Source organism: Melanerpes formicivorus, unplaced genomic scaffold (genome assembly GCF_026170545.1).
Source record: "Melanerpes formicivorus ecotype bairdi unplaced genomic scaffold, bMelFor1.0.p_v2 SCAF_56, whole genome shotgun sequence".
NCBI classification, from domain to species: Eukaryota; Metazoa; Chordata; class Aves; order Piciformes; family Picidae; genus Melanerpes; species Melanerpes formicivorus.
Genome location: NW_027142408.1, coordinates 2,484,055 through 2,504,573, shown reverse-complemented (window position 1 = coordinate 2,504,573; position 20,519 = coordinate 2,484,055). Strand labels below are relative to the sequence as shown.

Genomic DNA, 20,519 nt, shown 5'->3' with positions numbered 1-20,519 from the left:
GGGTGTATTAAAAATAAACAAACATTGACTTGGTTAAAATAAGAGATGCAAGTGACCCTTCAGTTCCTGGGATCCTTCATATTTGTGTGAAGAATAAGTGGGCTTTGGCTGTGTTGTCTTTCTTGAACATGCTTTAGTCCCTTGCTTTGGAAAAGCAGTGGTTTAGAGGGACATTATCAATGTAAGCCCTGATAAGCTGGCAGCATCAAGTGAGTGCATTTATGCAGGAAGAATCTGTTATCTGTGTTTGCAGACATTTTGTGCTTTATTGTGCCTTCCTCTCCTCTGCCCCAAGTAATGAGCAGTGTTTAGTTAGTTGGGGTCCTGTACCTAGTCATAGGAAGGGAGCATTGGGAAAAGGTTGTGGCTCAGAACCTTTAAAATTGTGCTGTATACTAAACATGCTCTACAGAGTCTTTTTTTTCATCAGAAGCTTTAAAATTGAGGGTGTCCCTTTGAATAGCAAAGTCAATTAGTCTTAATTACATGATCACAGTGAGCTCTTTGTGCTTTTGTAAGACCTTCCTAAGGTTACTAACTGTGGTAAGGTGGACTGTTCACAAGCTCTGGTTTCCACACCTGAGTGATTTGTCAAGGGGGAGGAACTTCAGCCAAAAGCCAATGTGGTTTTTATGCTACCAAAGAAGCTAATCTTGTCTGGGGTTTAGTTGAATGAAAAATAACCACCCCCCTTTGAGCCCTCCTCAGACTCCTTGGGAAACCTTTGTGCATCTGAAACAGAAATCCACGTGTTGAACGTTAAAGGCAAACTCCTGTTGTCACGGTTACAAACTTGTTGGGGGAAGTGTGAAAGGGTATTTTCTGCCCTCATCATTTTTTACCTGAGCATAACTGGTTACAATTGTTCAAAGCTGTGTTCTTAGACCAACCTTGAAGGGTTCCTAACTTCCTTTGCATGTTCAAGGAGGAGTCAAACATCACCAAAACTAGTAGAGTAGCAGTAGACTCTGTAACTGCTCTGTTAAACAAAGGGAATTCTTAATAAACTGAGGGTAGAAACATTCAAAGATCCCTAGATTTGGCAAATTGGTAGAATGCTAGTGAGCAGTGCAGAGATGTAGAAAAGCAGAAAGATTGCCACTTGCTGTTAATATTTCTTCTAGGTTTAGACAGCTTTAATAGGAATAAGTTTGCCATTTTGGTTTTTCTTTATGTCAGGACACACTGGGAATATTTGAAATACTCTGAGTAGAAATGCTTGTAACTGGCAAGTGTCAGTCCTTGATAGTTTATCACTTAGAATGGAAAATGCTTATGTAATGAGTAGTAAAATCTAATAAGTAACCTTTTCTTTACACCCTCCCCTTCCCTGCTGAGAGCTGAATCGAGAATTCTGTGTAGGAATGGCTTGACTCCCACTCAGCCCCCTTCTTCTCCCCTCAAACCTTTCCACCTTGAGAAACACATCAATGGCTTGTTTTGAAATCCCACTGTTGGCTTTGGGTTGGGTTTTGGTTTGTTTTCTCTTTTCAGTAGCTCCCTTCAGAGCTGTCTTCCTCACTCATGAGACAAGACTTTTCCTAAAGCTATTGCTACACTACCTTTCATCTTGTCATTGTCTGTGTGGTCCTTGGCTAGAATCCTCTGAGTGTAGATGTCTCTGTGTGAGAGCCTTGTCCTAGGCAGATGCTTGAGTTATTCTGTGATTGCATGCTCTTGTCAGGAGGAAGAAAAAAGAACAAACAAAGAGAAGGATGTTAGCAATCAACCTAAGCCATAAAATGCCAGACAAGTATTCTTAATTAGCTTTTGGAGCTGCATGAATTCATTAGATTCTGTTTCACAGAACATACTTATTTTTTAACTCCTTCTTTGAAGAGTTGTTTTGTTTTTGAAGGGATTTTGAAGATTAGGTGATCACTGAATAGCAATAATAACATATTCACTATCATTTAAGGTAGATGTGTACAACAGTTTAGTTAACCTAGAAGAACAGAGTCTTTCAGCCTTTCATGCCAACAGAGTATCTAGTCTTAGCTCCGGAACAGGTGCAGCTTACACAGTTCTCTGGTGTTAAGATTAGTGGGAAGTTGTAATGGTGGTGAGTTGTCTGTTTCTACAAATCACAGCCTTTTTACCCCCTTGACTCCTAGAAATGAGCAAACCCTTCAGTCACTTGAGGCATGGCTTTGCAAATTGTACAGTTCATTGTGTTCTCCAACAGGAGTGGGTCTAGAGTATCTCTTCAAACCTACCCATGAGCATCTGAGGATCAGGGAGCTATCTAGTGTAAGACTTGGTTTGCAATTTCTTAATGTAGAAGTGTCAGGAATTCAGAAGAGCCATCTGGGTATAGTGACCTTCTGTCAGAGTCTCCAGACCATGAAGCTGCTGCATATGTGCTTTATAGGAGGAAGTTAACAGCTCAGTGTTAGATTGTGCACTGCTGAGACTGCTGCTTTCAGAAACTCCAGGAACTGGTGCATGCATGTATTTGTGTACATCCACACAACTATATGAGTAGGAAGGAGTGCAGCTTCCAGTTGGAGTCCTGTTTTATATTTCTTCTGTGTAATTCAGAGCTTTATCAGTTGCCTGGTGCTCTTGTTGCTCATTCTGAGGGAGCCTCTCACAGGGTTTGTCTGTGAAGTCCATCTGCAGTATTTTTCAGACACTGTCTGCAAGTTAATAATAATAAAAATGAAGCCTTACTTCTTGAAGTTGTGCCCAAGGTATGCTGCTATATAAGAAAGAATTGTGATCTGAATCTTCTAGAAGTCGCTGGAGTTCAGGAGTTGGTGGAAGTGGAGGAGGATCTTCTGGTAGATCATCTGCTGGAGCTCGAGATTCTCGAAGGCAGACCAGAGTGATACGCACAGGACGCGATCGAGGGTCTGGACTGCTGGGGAGTCAGCCACAACCAGTGATTCCAGCATCAGTCATTCCAGAGGAACTCATTTCACAGGTACTTGGGCTATGACCTGCTTGTTGCCAGAACCCTGGAGTGCTTCTCACCGAAGGTGAACAGGAATGAGTTGTAACAGCAGTGTGTTTTCTCCAAGGACAAAGGTTGACTTTCTGTGGCTGAATTGCTTTTATTCCTCAGTGTGTATTGTGTGTAGGGAAAGACTTCTTTTTTTGGGTTCCAGAATTTTTGTTGCCCAGACTTCCACTAAGACAAGGTATGTGTTTAGTCTGGATGAGGAATGCCATGCATTGTTCATTAGCAGATGGAGGATGTAGTGATAAAATTGAGTATTTGAGAGCTGTGTCAAGCATGTGGCAATACAACTAAATTTTCTGAAAGGCAGTATGAAGCAGGGGGCAGAGTGACTTCCCCCTCCCCCCCCCACCTTCTTTGATGAATGGGGTGATCCATTTTAGCTATAAATGAAAGACATTAAGCATATTTAATCATTTAAAAATGCTAAGAATTTTCCCTCATGGTCATCTCTACTTTAATTGTTTACAAATATAACTGATGAATGTTGAGTATGAATCACCCTGCTTTTGCTTCCTAGTGTGCTAAAGCCTGAATAAGCTCACAAACTGCATTTTGTGAGGAAGCAGAGTCTGTTAAAACAATGTTTTTTCTCCATGCTTGAAGAAGATAATACATTGAAAATATGTGACTAGTGAATCCACTTCAATTCTTGGTTCAAAACAACCTCTACATTTGGAACTTTGAGGGGAGGGGTTGGTCAGATGACAGTGGTCTTTCAGCTGTGGAGTGATGGAAAGGGGGTTTTGACGTCACTATTCACCACCAAGCTTTGTTTGAGAATGTTTACTGCCATCAGTGATGCCTTACATTAATCAGAAAACCACCCTGCTATCCCTTGGTGCAGACAGTTCCATTCTACCATCTAACAAGAGGACACAATCTCGAGCTGCACCAGGGGAGGTTTAGGCTGGATGTTAGGACGGAATTCTTCCCAGAAAGAGAGATTGGCCATTGGAATGTGCTGCCCAGGGAGGTGGTGGAGTCACCATCCCTGGAGGTGTTTAGGAAGAGCCTGGATGGGGTGCTTGGTGCCATGGTTTAGTTGATTAGATGGTGTTTGATAATAGTTTGGACTCATGATCTATCTCAAGGGTCTTTTCCAACCTGGTCTGCTCTATTCTGTTCCTGTGTGTGCTTTGTTGGTTGTGACTCTGCTTCCCTTGCTGTGAACTTTTGCTCTTTCAAATGGAATAGCATACTTTGGTTTAGAACCTTCTTTTTTCAAAGATGGACATGTTTTGGTGACTCTAAAGCAGACAAATGGGAAGCTCTTCACAGCTGGCCTGTATAACTCTGCTGTGTCCCAGAAATCTGTGAACTTCTGGCAGTTTTACCTTTGCGTACCCACCGCAGTGCCATTAAAATGTCCCTTCCTGGCTTGTGTTTTTCGCTTCTTAGCAGACCATTTTATTTGGTACTTCAGTTTTCCTATGTTAGGAAAACATTTCATACTGGTTTCTTGCCTCTCCACACAGTTTGTGATCTTCCAGAGCTATCATGTTCTCTGGCATTTGGCAGAGGGTGGTCTGTCTGGAATGACAACGTGGTCTGAGCGGCGGTGGAGTTGACCAGAATGCTTCATTGCATCTGTTTAACAGTTTGGAAGATGCTCCCCCCCACCCTGCATTTGCACTTTGCTAATAAAAATTTAAATGCTGCAGAAACTGCTGAAGAGAAGCTTTTAGAGGTTGATGAGAAAACAGGAAGGTGGTGACATGTTGAAGGACAGTGGAAAGAAAAGCATCAGAAAGAGAGGGATTGAGTTGCAGTTTTGAAACATTTGATTGCAAAACTGTGTTGATTGACACAATAAGTTTAAACACATTGATAGAAACATAATGTTCTCAGACCCAGATTTTGCTCATCCCTTAACTGCAGCATTAAGCATTTCAAGAAGTAGATTCTAAGACTCTGTACCAAATTCAGTACCAGAGTTGTAATTCAGTAGCCTATCTCTGACTGAGGGACAGTTGCAAGATACTGTGAAAAATACATGTAAGCCTTTGCTTGTAGGTAGAGGGATTGACTTTTGGGTTTTATTAGACTTAGAATCATAGAATCAACCAGGTTGGAAGAGACCTCCAAGATCATCCAGTCTAACCTATCACCCAGCCCTAGCCAGTCAACCAGACCATGGCTCTAAGTGCCTCATCCAGGCTTTTCTTGAAGATCTCCAGGGATGGCAACTCCACCATCTCCCTGGGCAGCACATTCCAATGGCAAATCAATTCTTTCAGATTGAAGCATTCTGTTCTTAGGAGTGGTGGTTGATGAGCTGAGAATGACCAGGAGCCTACTCTGCTCTTACAGGCACAAGTTGTTTTACAAGGAAAATCCAGAAGCATTATTATTCGGGAACTCCAGCGAACAAATCTTGATGTAAACCTTGCTGTAAATAATCTGTTGAGTCGTGATGATGAAGATGGAGATGATGGGGATGACACAGCAAGTGAATCATATCTTCCTGGAGGTTTGTATCCTGCAACATTTGATAAGAAAATACCAATGTGTTCTTATTTCCCTGTACTTAAGCACTGACAGCGTGCTGTGCAAGGTATGCAGCAAAGACAGCTCTTGCTTCTATGAGCAAAGGCTTAAGATGCACAAAAGATGCTCCAGGATGTCTTGAGGGATTAGGTTAGGCACTGTTTGAGCCTGTCTGTTGGTGGCATGGAAGTTGTTTCTTTCAGACTCTCAGGCTTTATAACATCAGCATTACTTACATCTGTATTTTGCTGCTCAATGAGATGCTGAGACTGCTGTGTGGCTTGCTCATTAAAGCTAATGCTGAAACTTTCTAGTGACTTGCATGTTTTTCACCACTAACATATTCTTAAGGTAGAGCAGGTTTTAGAGCAGAAGGTATGCAGCTTTTTAAAGTCAAAATGCCTCAAGATGAGGGCAAAACAGCTTACAGTTGCAGTTAGACTGAGAAATTATTCTCCATCAGAAATTCCCCTCATAAACATTGTAGTTTTCTGCCTCTACTGCTAAAATGCTGTAATTCAAATCCAGCTAGATGTAGAACCCTGTCTGTCCCATACAATTGTTTTTTATGAAAAGACTTTGAGTCTTCTTTTGCATTTGCTAAATAATTTAGGTCCTCTTTCCTTGCTGAGTGAACACACTTGCAAACATAGCAGCCAAATCTAATGTGTGGGTTAGGTGCACTGCATGAAGAGAGCACACCTAAACTCTGACTACGTGTTAGCTTTCCTTTCTATGTGTCAAAATAACCTTTTGACAGTTTTCTAATGAATGTTTGGTTGGGTTGGTTTGGTTTTTTTTTCTTCTGCTCATCTGGTTCACCAGGAAGGTTCATGGGCTTCCTCCATCTTTGTCTTACCAATCATGGGACTACACAAAGTTGTTTTATTGGGGTTTTTGGGGGGGTTATTTTTTTGTTCTGCAGCAAAGGCTTCCTGTTTCATTTTGCCTCTTCTGATTTGAGTTGCATCTATCAAGCTTCTTTATTTTGCTGTAGAATCCAGAATCCTTAGGTGAGAAGGGTGAAAAATCTTTCATTTGAGTCTTGTTTTTTTCAGTGATCAGCTTAATAGCATTAGACAGAAGCACTGGAGGAAGGAAATTCTCCTGACTCTTATCAAGTATTCAAAGCAGGAGTTCTTAGTCTTAAGTGTACCTGAATGCATTCTTTCAGAACTGGCCTTCAGAAGATAAATCACAGCTACTAATTATTTACAGCAGAAGTTCCTTTTAACCATACTAACCAGCTTTCTGTGGCATTAACTGTTCTCTTAGGACCTCTTTGAGATTTTATGGATCAGTTAATAGGGACTATCTGACAGCCAGTGACTGGTGGTTTCTGTTTGAAGGGGCCTGCACTAGTCTTGAGAGTCTTTTGTGTTTGAAATATAGTAGTATGGAGAGTTTCACTATCTTTGTTAGCTGTCCAGAAAACACTTTTGTTCTTGGCTCAAATTTTAAAGCTTCTACACTGTTTAGACTAATTTCTCTTACAAAGTGTTTCAACCTTCCCCTTTCTTCTTTCCCCACAGAGAAACTGGGCTAACTTTCCCCCAGTTCTTGTGGGAAAAGAGGTGGGAATGACACTTCCTATGTCTTAAAGTCGAAGTTGTGATTTGCAGTTTTAGACCATGCTATGCCTTCTCTGTCTTAATGTCTTTCAGTTTTATATGCAAAAAAATAGATCTGGTGCACAGAAATGAATTCGATAGCTGAGTGTGATCAAAACAGTAGGAGAAGTCTAGCTGAGCACTAGTCAGTGCTGTCATGTACTGGTGAGACATTAAATAGTACAAATTACCAGTCCTTCCTTCTGTCACATAACCTTGCAGGCTTGTTTCCAGGAACACCTGCTGGCCAGAGAAACTTTCAGATACCTCTCTGGAAGAATAGCAACATTTTGCCCTCCAGAACTAGGTAGAATCTGGTTTTAGGTCTTTTGCTCTAGAAACTTTGCACCCTTCTTGCTCTCACTTGTCATCTCGCCCCTGGATGCTCCCTTGGAACTGTAACATCAAAATTCACAAAAGAAAACTGTAGGGAAGTGATAGATGCTAAATGCTGTGAATCCTTAGGGGGTTAGAAATTATTCTGAAAGATAAAGAACTTTTGCTTTATTTTTTCCCCCCTTTTACTCTGAATTATGTCAAATTACGGTTTAAAGCTTTTACAGTTTGTTCCTTTTAAGCACCACAAAAAAAGAGGCAAATGACAAGACTGCATTTGCCTCAGGACTGTGGTGGCCGCTGCATTTTGCTTAGAAGCACCAGCTCATTTTTACTGTATCCCTTCTGCATGTTTGGTGCTTTGTGACCCTTAAATTTAGGGATTATTCCTCTAAGCCTCTCAAGCTTTGTATAAAAACAGCAAGGGTAGCTCACACTGGATTCTGACTTTTAAAATGAAGAAGTAATAGTTAAAAAAGCTTGTATGAATTTCACAGTGGTTGGAAAGTACACTTTCTTCTTTAACACATCACCATCCCATGAATGTATCAGTTGTGCTAATTGCAGGTAGTGCTGTAAGGGTTAGGCAGCTGAATTTTTTTGTGAGGAACAAAATTCCTTCTGAATTCTTCAGAATGTCCTCAGTGAAGAGCAGAACTTTCAATCTTCTGGACACATTACCTTCATTGTCTCTTGGACCCTTATTGCTTTGATTTTGACTTCTTTAGTCTTAGTTCTTTTATGCTAGAAGAATGTGAGCTCATTTGATATATAATGAGTCAATAAAGAAAATAATCAAGGTAAAAAACTACCTGGAGCAAGATCATTGAGCAGAGAGAAGACTTGAAGGCTTCTAGATTAATTTTATTAGGTTGATTTTCATAGCCAAGTTTTATGAGGAGCTGGTTCTGGGCTTCATGTGCTGTTAGTCTTCTGTACAGAGATTCTGCAGAAGACAAAATACTGTTGTCCAGTTCAGATGTGTACATTTGCTCAGAAGCTTCTGGGTGCTATGCTTGGTTCACATCAGTAGGGCTTGTGAAGCACAGGTTTGGCAGCATCCAGACTGCTCTGGGTTTTGGAACTGGGATGAGCTTGTTTAAAATGTTTATTGTTTCCCCTTTTAGTTTTATTTCAAGGTGAGAAGAGGGCCAGGCTGGTTTTGCAGCTGTGCTGTCTTTCAGTGTGGGGAGGTGGGAACTGGAGCATAGTGTGGGATCAGCTCAGTGGCTTGCCTTTAGGGAAAGCAATTAGCTGTATGTTTTTTCTGTGGTTTTGTTGGTGTGGTTTGGTTTTCTTAGTTGTTTGGAGGGCTTTTCTTTGTTTGCTTGTTTTTTAAAGATGAGCTTCAAGCTGGGTAAATGTTCTGCAGTATATCTGCTCAAGAAATGAGTTCTGGAGTTTCTGTTTGAGTCTGGTTTCCTAGGAAACCAAAATACATATTTCTCTCCCTTCACTGTCACAGTTTTGCCAATACTGAAGACATTGAATTCTTGAATACTTCATAAAAACATGCAGCTGAGAAAAAGGGAGAGAATTTGATTGCCCCCTTAAGGGAAAAGGTTTAATGTGAGCCTGCCTTGAGATTGGAATCCATCTAGGCAACGCCTTCACTTAATGAAGCCAGTGGTAATGCTATGCAGGGAGTTACTGAAAATAACATTTTCCTCAGTACTTGAATTGCTGCTTCTGAGCCTGCTGAAACCTTTTCTTTTTTTGGTGCAGTTTTTCTTTATTTATGTGGTTTGGTTTTGTTTTCTTCCCTGTGTATCATTTTCCTTCCACTTGTCAGTGATATTTGCTAGAGAATCGTAGCTACTTTGTTACCTAAGGAAGTGGCAAGAGCAGGAAAATAGTCAGAGAATGGTTTTTCCTTGGAGTTTTTGACCTGGATGTAGCCTTACAGTATCTTTTGACAGTGCTAAAAAAATGCCAGTGGTGTTTGATAGGAGTGGATTTAGCTCTTTGTCCCTACTGATTTTAGCAGCTTTATTTGCTGGTACAGAAAATGGAAGGAGGGAGATCTTTTGAAGACACACTCTGAGCAGATTAAAACCTGATTGAAGCTGAAATGAGAGAGTAAGGAAAAGCTTCATACCCTCACTCGTCTTAGTGCACATTTAGCCAGAACCCAATTTTCCAGGATTTCCAAGTTTTGGTTCTTAGGCCTGATGGCTTGAAGTTTTACTCTCCTGTTTGGAAACACAGCTAAGCTCAAGATGTCTAACATGGTGGGAAGGGGGTGTGTGTCAGAAATGAGTGTGTATTTTCTGTTAAACAGATTCCTGCCTTAATTTACCTTAAAAAGAGCTCAACATACTGTCCCTTTGGAACACAGCTTTTTTTCTGTACTGGCCAATCCTGTTCCTAAGAGGGGATCAACTCTTTTTATATTCTTTAATCTATTTTTGGCTGAATAGTGACAAAAAAAAAGTGAAGAAGAAAACGAGAACAAGTTGTTAGACTGTAGAGATGCTGAAGCTTACCTAGGAAGAGATGATTGTGGTGGGTGTGGGTAGAGGGAAGAGGAGCAATGTGTGAATATTGAGAGATAAAATAGTCAGTGCTGTGTTTCCAGCCCTTGAAGTCTGGTACTTAGAAGCTGACACTTGTAAGGTGAGGTGTACTGCAGCTTCGTCATTGCAGAAAGCTAGTGGAAAATAGATAATGTAGCAGGCAAGGTAAGGCCACTCTTGAGTCATCTGAAGTGTTTTAGTAAGGCACAGCCTGTTCACCAAATGCAAAGTTTTAATCAAGGATTTCCAAGCAGTCTGTGGAGGATGACTTCTCAAAAGGTCCTGCCTGAACCATTGAGTCTCCAATGGTGTGCCCTTGCGTGGGTTCCTGATTTAGGGCAGCTCTGGTTGCGGTGAAATCCACAATGCTCACTAGTTACAGCGCTGGTTTCGTGGGGCCAGCTGGTAGTAGTTGCTATGTGCTTATGTTTCCTGGGCATAGTGCAGAAATGTAAGGATGTGCAGGGATGTGGAAGTCTCTTAATTATCTTAATATCAGTAAGTGGAACAGTTAAGTGAATCAAACCTCATGTTAAGTGTGGCCTTTGGTTCCTTTTTAGCTTCTGCATACCTTCTTTTGTTGCTCTTAAGAATGCTTTTATTTAACTTCAGTCCTTGATTTCTAGCCACCTTTTTTTCCATGCTTGCAGTTGAGAGGTAGATGCTAAGAGCTGGATGTGATGAAATCATATGTACATATGTACACATATGTACTCCTGTGCTTCCTCAAGGGCCTCTGCCTGTAGCCTCATGTTAGCTTTGTCAGTGGTTTGAGCAGATGAGATTGTCCTGCTGTCAGAAGGAGCTATCCTGTCATTCCCTTGCATGGTGGTGAGGTTTGTATGCCTGTATGGGTTACTTGAAATCTAATCTGGGGAGCCTGGTTTTATTTATTTATTTAGATAGGTAGTTTGGGAAGGGGTGGAACTGTCTCCTTTGGCTTTGCTGCATGTGGTGAGGCACTGAGGGGCTCTATTTGACTACCCAATGGAATCAGTCTGAACACTACTTCCCACCTTCCTTCTGTACCCTAGGAAGTATTGTTTCAAGCCAGGTAAATGCACTAGTTGTGCAAGGTGGGGTTTCTAAATTCACTAAGGAGGCCCTTGCCACAGGGATGTAGGAGGGAGGTAGGACTGCCCTTCCTGTAGCAGCAAGACAGTATTCAGGTTTAGTTGTTGACTTCAATGAATTACATGAGTTCACAGGAGTGTCTGGTGTGTGGATAGTAGCTGTAGGAAGAAAATGCTTTAATGGTGAACACTATTTCGGAGTAACTCAGGTTTTCTATCATAGAAGCTGGGGAGGTCACAGGATTTAAGGTCAGGTTTGGGTGTTATTTTTTTACCTGTGTGGTATTACAAAATGGTGCTTTTCCAGCTGACTCTTCTTGTTCTTAATGTAGCTCCCATTTAAAGCTTTGTACTGAGTGCTGCCAGCTAGCCTTTGTAGTGAACAAGTACACAACACTGTAGAAGAAATGTTCCCCGCAGGAACACCAAGGACCCGGCTCCATGAGGGCCACCTTTGGCCACCGAGTCTGTCTCCTCCCCGGAGCCGTGTGTTCCGTGCGTGAGCGTGTGTGCACAGCTCTGTATATGTACCTCTCTTACCCTAGTGCTTTGTTCTTCCCAGGGACAGGCTGAAGTCTGAATTTCTGGGTTACAGCAAAATGTGTTTGGGGCAAGTCTTGCTGGGGAAAGGTGGATAGTTAAGCGACAGAGCAGTTCTTGTAGGGAAAGCGGTTTTGTTCCCTGGACAGCCAAGCTGGACTGCAAATGTGGTTGCATAGGAGGCTCATGAGTTTGCACTGGTGAATCTGAAGAGCAGAAATTCACTTACTAGCCAGGATTTCTTGTGTTTTGATATTTGTTTAGTTGATGGTCTCTCTAGCTGATGTTTTAAGTAGCTGATTATTCACTTAAGACCCTTGTCTCCTCTTATAGAGGATCTTATGTCTCTTCTGGATGCTGACATACATTCTGCTCACCCAAGTGTCATTATTGATGCTGATGCTATGTTTTCAGAAGATATTAGTTACTTTGGTTATCCATCCTTTCGGCGCTCATCACTTTCCAGGCTAGGCTCATCCAGAGGTAATTTTGCACCTTTTTTCTTTGTAATAAGTAGTTTGCTGTGGGGGAAAAAAAAAATGAAAGCTAGTGCTAGTACACACTGGTGGTTTAGACTCTGATGTAATGCAAAAGTAGACTGTGCTATGTTGTCAAATACAGAGTGGACAAATCCACTGCTACTGGCTTATCCAAATTATTAATGAAGCCTGAATATTAGCAGGTAAGTTCTGCAAGAACCTTCCCAGCAGTATGGTTTAAATCTGATTGTTGATCACTGGTGTGTTGCAAGGTGGTGTAAAATTTTTGCATGCCAAGTTGGAAATGAAGAGTAGCATAAGTACCCACTAATACATCAACTGAATTGCAGAGGTTTAAATGGGCTCAACAATGAGGAGCTGATGACATGCAGCATTCTTAACATTTTCTTTCTTTTCCCTTTCTTTTGAGTTGCTCTTTGTTCACTGTTCTTCACATTTCCTTAATTGCTCCATGGCAGAGGTTACCTCTATGGAACAAGGTGCTTTAGATGCTCAGGAGGGAGAAAAAATGCTAATTTTTTGTTTTTCCTAAGCATTTTTATAGTTGGATAAGGATCACTGTTAACAGCTGAGGGGGGAAAAAAAACCAACTCCTTGAGCAGTGTTAAGGCATTTTGCTTTTTTCTATTGTTGTTTGGTTGGTTTTTTAATTCCACTGAAAAGATTTATAACAGACCATGCAGCAAATTCCTCTCTTTTTGGAGCTGTTGCACAAATGCATAGAGGATTTCCAAACTGTTAATCCAACCTCTGCTGTGATTGTTTGTTCAGTCCAGTTTATTGCCTTGCATCCACATGTTTTTATTAATTGCTGAACACAGAGGTTCCTGTTAGGAAATTGTCAGGGGTCAGTGTGATGTTTGCTAGAAACAAATACCGTGCTGGATGGACTCTGTCAGACAAGCTGTCACGCTTGCCTTGGAGATACTTCCCCATTTTCTCACCCAGCAAAAAACCCCAAGGCTTGGCATAATTTGTTGAACCTATGAGACAATCATGTGGTCATCTCATACTTGCAATTCCACTTGATTTTGGGGAGCATAAATGAAGTGCTTAGCAGGTTGAATGCATTAAGTGCATGTACAAATACTCAGCATCTGGCATAACTCCTTCTAAATGCCTCCTCCTCCTTTTTTGTTGTTTCTCTTCCCCTTTCCTAAGGTTATTCTATATAAGATGTTACCAAGAATTTCATAATCCTTCTTTTCCTTGGGAAGTTAGCTTCATTACTTGAGTTAAAAAATGGAGCTGCATGAGTGAGCTGCAGAGTACTGGCTTTAGACAGTCTGTAGGCCAGTTGGAGGGGAAGCATTTTGGGGAGGAACATCTTCCTAAAAGGTTCCTTTTAAAAACTTGCCTGACTCTTACAAGTTTTCATTTGATCTATTCCAAACAGCTACATTTTAATTTCTGAAGCACAGTCCTGTGGAATATGGCTGTGAACAAAAGGGGTTGGATTAGCAAACATGTCTGATAGCTTTTTTTTGGTTAATTATTATTTGTAATGCTTGCTTTCTTTAACATTTCCAACCTCTTTTTTCTTGTTGTTTGTTTGGGGGGGGGTTGGTTTGTTTTGGGGTTTTATGGCAGCTGTTATGAAGCTCTCTAATAAATGCTCTTTTTTGGTTTGCATAAAGATAACTAACAGACTCTACAGACTTAGGTTTTTATTTGGTGGTTGGTACTGCATTGATAAAACCACGCTAGAAAACTCTGCTGATTGTACTCTAGAACTTCAGACTGCAATGTTAAATGTGTTTGACCTCTTCTGATGTCAGTGAAAATGCTTTAGCATTTTGTGCTAGTGTACAAAAGTGTCACAGCTCTTGATTTGAAGCTTATTCAGGTGTTCAGTGATTCTCAAGTACATGTGCTTGGAGAGGGTTAATATGTTGAATGTTGCATGTCAGGAGTTTATTGTTAATCTTTGTGAGTAGATTTGACTGCTGTTAGTTGCATCCTGAAGGGTCTTTACTAGAGAGTGGCTTACTTTTATCCCACTGGTGTGACCCAATTGCATACCAGTTCTCCTTCTTCCCTTAGAGAGAGACTCTGAGCTGTTGCGTGAACGTGAGTCCGTTTTACGTTTGCGTGAGCGAAGGTGGCTTGATGGAGCCTCATTTGATAACGAAAGAGGCTCTACAAGTAAGGAAGGGGAACCAAACCTGGACAAGAAGAATACACCTGTGCAAAGCCCCGTTTCCTTGGGAGAAGACTTGCAGTGGTGGCCAGACAAGGTACTGATGATTCTTTCTTTGTTTATTTTGCATGCTGTGCAGTGGGAGCTGTTGGTTTTTTCCAAATAAAGGCTCTGTGTTTTCTCCTTCAGGGTCACAGCTTAGCTCATGTGAGGGGCTGTAATAAAGCAGATTCTTCATTATGCACTTGGGAAAACGACAAATAAAGCCTTACAGCTGCACTTCTCTTGTTACCCTTTAATTTTCTCCTCCATCTTTTGAAGACACTTCTGTAGTTCTTATTAGGCTGAGGCTTTCTATTTCTCTTTTTTTTTTCTCACTTAGGTGCTCAAAGCATTTGATAGGCAACGGGAAGTTCATGAAACAGTTTCAGCTGTTTTGTTAAAATACGTTTTTGATTATTCTCAGAGACTTTCAATTGGCGTGGATCAAGCTTTTAAGCAGCAGTGGTGATGTTTATTCAGAGATGTCTTGAGAGTTGATCAATAAATGAGTGTTGGCTGCTCCTTCATGATCCCTCCAGCCTTGATTAGCTGCTTTCCTTTGTAATCTTCATTCCATTTTCAAGGCAAGAAGTAATTCCTGCATCAGATATAAGAATAATAGGAATACCAGCTATGTGTTGCTAGCTAGATATCTGTAGATTACTTTATGACTTACCTAGGTGCTTGGGGAAATGACTGAAAAAACCCAAACAAGCCCAAACCAAAAAAGATCCTGGAAAACATGTATGTGATTATTTTTCTTAGACCAAATGTTATGGAATGGAGTTGTCTTTCTAGTGTTCCCATTTCTGCCTGTCCACAGTATCTCTGATGCTGCTATTTTGATATGTCACACTTCCTTTTGTGTGTCTCTGTTTTTTTTTTTCCTTTCAGCCTAAATACAGGTAGAGAGCCTGAAGAAGGAGCTGAATTTAGAGCCTTATTTATGCTTAGAGTAGCTCACCTTTAGCTGCAATGATCTTCATTTGGGCATCAAACTAGGCACTAGGATACTTAAAAGAATGGTTGTCTAATGTTTGGGTTTCCCAACCAGATCTTTGATGTTGTTGGTTTTTTTTTTCAGCCAGTAACCATGAACTTCTGCATCAGTGAAAACTGTCAGCTTTTGTTCCTCTTGTTTTGTCACAGTGGTAGAATGGGAGCATCATCTAGGTTAGCTAGATAGAGAGTTCAGGGGTTTTAGCATCAAAGCACAAGCCTAGGTTAAATTTGGAATGGTAACATACCTTTTTTATCTCCTTTTCTGTGTTTTGGTTACACTGCTATGTCTGTTATTACCATTGCGGGTTTCTGATTTGTTTTCCCTACTTCAGGTGTGTTAACCCTTCTTCTCTCTCCTTGAAGCTTGCTTATGAAGTTACAGTGTTGTCTCTTTTCTGGATGGATCTTTATTTTTAAACTCAACAGATCTTGCCCTGGGACAATGATTGCAGCCTTCCTTGGGCATCTTTTATGGAATGAATTTGTTGTGATATCTAATTGCATGCTTATTTAATTTAAACACCCTGAACTCCTTCCAAGACACCAGTTTGCATATGCACTCATGAACCCTGGCCTCCAGCTAAATGTGAAGATGCCTCACTAAAAAGGCCAAAGTAGTTAAACTTTTCATCTGTTAGTTATTCTGCACCTTTCCTGCTGCAGCCCCACTGAAGTTTTGTCAGTTGTATTTTCCAGTAGTAATTCTATCAGGTGAGTCCTGGGGGAGGTGATTTAGCTGAGAGGTCAGTTGAGATGTTTCTTCCATTTTGAAATTGAAAAGGAGATCTTGAAATGTTAATAGAACAGACAGTTAGCTAGGAGAGAGATGAAGGGATGTGAGGAACCACTACCAAAGACCTGATCTTGTTTGTAAATGTTTTTCCTTCATTTGTCATTATTTTGATGTGTAGTATTTGGTCAGCTTGTGTTTCTGTGAGATGAAATACCAGCCTGAGAGGAAAGGGAAGAAACTTCTGTAAAGCTAACAGTGTTGCCAAATACATCAATTTCACCCACAGTTTGAGATGTTGAGACATTGCATAGGTACAGAGTTTTCTCCACTAAATAAGCAGAGCCTTTTCTTACCTCAAGAATTCAGATCAAGGAACTAATTCTTCCAATAGTTCAAGTCTTGGTCTGTGGTACTTCTAGTTTACACTGCCACATATCACTCTTACGCCATGTCAGAGCCATGTTATAGCATGGCAAAGTATGCCTGGCTTTTTGCCTTCTAGGCTGTTGTGAATTTCAGGCTGAGCCTTTGGTTTGTTCAAGTCAGTCAGTATATTCTGTTTAGCTGCAGAGAGACTTGAGATTTTTGTCATCAATTTGCATTATCTTCTCTGGTCTCAAGTGAGAATTTGTAGCTGAAAATGTAAGACTTGGGTTCCAGAACCAGAGCTGCCATGTCGTTTGTGCATCCTTGGCCTCATGGAGGTATATGTAACGTGAGTCCTGCAGCATTTAGATGACAGAAGTGAGCAATGAGAATAGTTTGATTCCTAAGGCAGTCAGTTTGCTAGTTGATTTTTTTGGGTAGTTGGAAGATATCTTCATGACTGTTCTTAGGAGTGGGGCAATGGGCTTATGTTGCTTCCTTGGGCATTTCAAAAAGCCAGCATTTCAGGGGGAAACTTCTTTAAATGTCAGAAGTGAAGAGATCTTCCTATCTTTAATTCCATGAACAGTGCTGTGTTCTCAGAATGTTGTGGAAGCTCTTATTAAAGTGGCCAAATTAATTGTTTTGGATGTTACTGATAAACTTCAGAAAATGACACTGATTGCTTTCTCCCCTTAGCCTGTCAGGAGCCCTTCTGTTTAGTGTGATTGTGGGCACGCTTGTGGGCATGCTGAGCTTGAGACAGCTGGATGTATCTTTATTTTCAAGTTCAACATTCCCTGAAAAAAGCTTCCCAGTTACAAGCTGGTTTATTTTATTTGTGTATGTGTTTGGAATATTGCTGTCTTAGACTTCATCTTTCTGTGTTTGTAGGATGGAACAAAGTTTATTTCTATTGGAGCTCTATATTCTGAGCTCGTGGCCGTTAGCAGTAAAGGAGAACTCTACCAATGGAAGTGGAGTGAATCAGAGCCTTACAGAAATGCACAGGTACTGCACACTTTCAATTGCTTGCCTTTAGAATTGTTGGTATGCCTTGACTCTCTCAACTTTTGTTCTGTTTATTTCCAAAGAATCCCTCACTCCATCATCCACGAGCCATGTTCCTGGGACTGACCAATGAAAAGATAGTGCTTCTTTCTGCCAATAGTATTAGAGCAACTGTTGCCACTGAAAACAACAAGGTATGAGATGTGTGCTGCCTGCTGCATTTGTCTAAGCTGAGTTTTCCAGTTGCAGGGCTATATAGAGAAGTTGATTCTTCAGCTTCATCAGCGGTAGGACTTAATTGGATCATTCCTTCCGTCTGTATAGAGGAAAAGTGGAAAAGCAAAGCAAATCTGAGTGGTGGTGTGTAAAAGTGCAAAAAGAGAGAAACAAATCTGGCAGCTTCACAGCGGAAACAGTGCAGAGATACCTGTTTGAGCTGATTATCTGAAGCACTTTTTGCTGTTACAGCAGAAACTCAGCTTGGTTTAGGACTAGGAAATCTCATTCAGTAAATATTTACTAGAAAAGTTAAAGACATTGAAGCTTTCAGTGCTGGAGAATAAGTTACCTAAATATGCTTTCCTGCCTTGTCATGAGTGAATGCAAAACTGATTGATTAAAGTATATGCATCTCTACTATATATATTTATTTACTTACATGTGTGTGCATGTATATTTAACCTTGGTTTATTTTTGCTGGGGGCTGGAAACAGAGGGGAAGCAAACAATTCCTGAAGTGCTCTTTTCTGGGGAAGAAAAGGGTAGCAGCAGGGGGTAAAATCCCAAAGGGAATAACTTTGATTTTTGTTGTGGTTTGTTTTGTGGTGGGTTTTTGTTTGTTTGGTTTGGTTTTGATGTTTTATTTTGGATTTGGTTGGTTGGGTTTTGGTTTGGTTTTGTTTTTTCCTTTCCAAACCAGCAAATGCTTCATTCAGGTGCAACTTTCCTTTTTTTCTTCCCCCCTGCCCCCCTCCTCTGTACCATTCTTCCCTTAGGTTGCTACATGGGTAGATGAAACTTTAAGCTCTGTAGCTTCTAAGTTGGAGCACACTGCACAGACGTACTCGGAGCTTCAGGGAGAACGGATAGTTTCTTTACACTGTTGTGCTCTTTACACATGTGCTCAGCTAGAGAACAACTTGTATTGGTGGTGAGTAAATGCTGTGGGTTTGTACAACAGTGTAGATCCACTGGCTGTCTTCCTGTCCTTCTCTCTGAGAAGCCCTGCAAAACTCCTGAACTGCAGTTGTGCTGAGTTTAACTCTGCACTTGTGCTTAGATTCCGTTTTTAAAGTATATTTACTCTCTTCTGTGCTGCCTAAGGGTATTGGATCCAGTTATAACACCTTTTAGAGTCTAAGGCTATTCTTTCAGGAAGCGTGTCTAAGTGCTTTAGCATTCAGATACATCAGTACTACCCAGCATCAGAGAATAACTTTCTTTATTCATAGAATTCATTGAATGGTTTAGGTTGGAGGGGGACCTTGACAGTCATCTAGCTCCAAACCCCCTGCCATGGGTAGGGAAACCTTCCACTAGATCACTTCACTCAAGGCCTCATCCAACCTGGCCTTAAACACCTCCAGGGAGGGGACATCCCCAAACTCCCTCAGCATCCTGTTCCTGTGTGTCACCGCCCTCACTGTAAAGAATTTCTTCCTAGTACCCAGTTTAAATCTGCCCTCCTCAAGCTTCAGTCTATTGCTGCGTGTCCTGTCACTGCAAGGACTTGTAGAAAGTCCCTGCCAGTTTTCTTGCAGGCCCCTTTCAGGTACTGAAAGCTGCTCTAAGGTCTCCCTAGAGCTGCCTTTTCTCCAGGCCAAGCAACCTCAACTCATGCAGCTTGTCCCTATAGGAGAGGTTGCATTTCAGGCCTTTCTTATAAGTATGGAACAAGCTCACCCATGTAATGTCCATGTTCTTCTGTCAGGGTCTGTTAGAAGATTTGATCTCTGAGTTTGCTTTCCAGACCTTAAACACCACAGAAATAACCTCACGTGCTCCTTCTGGAGCTTTCTGTTAAACTATAACACTTCTAAACACTCTGAAATATTTAACAAGCCTGTGTTTAAATAAACAACAAAACAAGCAACCCCCTCCTATAGCAGTCCCAGCAGACCTCTGATGTTAATTTCTCATTGGAGTGAATTCATTGACGCTTACTAATGCATTGTCAGTATGCATTGTCAGGAGTCATTACAATACCCAGCATGCCAAAAGCTGAAGTAGCTTCTAGGCTACTTGATGACGAATTGGAAATCAGACCACTGAGAATGGATTCTATAAACAAGTTCCTCATTAAGTTTTAATAACTCTGGAAAATACTTCAGTAGAATTGTGTGTCTCCATAGAGAAAGTGAAGCTTCTATAGTTTGAAGAGTCAAAAAAAGCTTATCCTGTTGTCCAGTGGCTGCTAATTCTGGAAATTATCACTACTCATGGGAAAGATATCCTCAAGTTCTGAGGGGACACTTTGCAGCTTGAAAGCTGTGACTGGAGCATGCCATCTGCAACAGAGGTCTTGCAGCATTTTGGACTAGAAGTAAAAACATTTGGAAGCAACATCTTCCTTTTTCTCCTAATAAATGGCCAGTTGAGATGAATTTGGGTAGTGGAGATGAATATAGAAATGGAGGTCATTTCTGCAGTGCCTTCAGATTTTGGAGGAGGTGGCACAGAGACTTAGATGTTTGATAGTGGAGATGAATATAGAAGTGGATGTCATTTATACAGTGCCTTGATATTTTGGAGGAGGTGGCACAGAGACTTAGATGTTTGATAGTGGAGATGAATATAGAAGTGGATGTCATTTCTACAGTGCCTTGAGATTTTGGAGGAGGTGGCACAGGGACGTAGATGTTTGATAAGGACTACCTTAAGGAATAAACAGTTCAAAGTTACCCAAAAAAAGGCATTTATTTCATAGCCTTTTAAAAATTAATGTGTGTGTGTTGTTTTTCCCCTGCAGGGGTGTAGTTCCTTTCAGCCAAAGGAAGAAAATGCTAGAAAAAGCCAGAGCGAAGAATAAAAAGCCGAAGTCGAGTGCTGGTATCTCCTCTATGCCAAACATAACTGTTGGAACCCAGGCAAGTGCAACTGTCCCATCTGGCATTTTCACAGTGCTATGTGATAAGCTTTCAGCTTGCTTTAAAAAAACCCACAAACAAAGCCAAATGACTTCTATTCCTGTTACAGCTG

The 20,519-nt window shown here is 41.0% G+C and overlaps 1 protein-coding gene across 11 annotated transcripts in view; it reads left to right on the top strand.

Moving 5' to 3' along the window:
• UBR5 (ubiquitin protein ligase E3 component n-recognin 5) overlaps positions 1-20,519 on the top strand; it is an 87,118-nt gene that overhangs the window by 22,095 nt on the left and 44,504 nt on the right. For 7 of the 11 annotated variants that reach the window (XM_068161191.1, XM_068161187.1, XM_068161190.1 and 4 more), the window contains 8 exons: positions 2,737-2,926; positions 5,276-5,435; positions 11,861-12,010; positions 14,053-14,264; positions 17,205-17,321; positions 17,405-17,515; positions 18,317-18,471; positions 20,290-20,407. In XM_068161191.1, coding sequence (XP_068017292.1) covers positions 2,737-2,926; positions 5,276-5,435; positions 11,861-12,010; positions 14,053-14,264; positions 17,205-17,321; positions 17,405-17,515; positions 18,317-18,471; positions 20,290-20,407 — 1,213 coding nt within the window. The remainder of the gene's footprint in view (positions 1-2,736; positions 2,927-5,275; positions 5,436-11,860; positions 12,011-14,052; positions 14,265-17,204; positions 17,322-17,404; positions 17,516-18,316; positions 18,472-20,289; positions 20,408-20,519) is intronic. The other 4 variants (XM_068161189.1, XM_068161186.1, XM_068161194.1 and 1 more) reach the window with 3 other exon arrangements.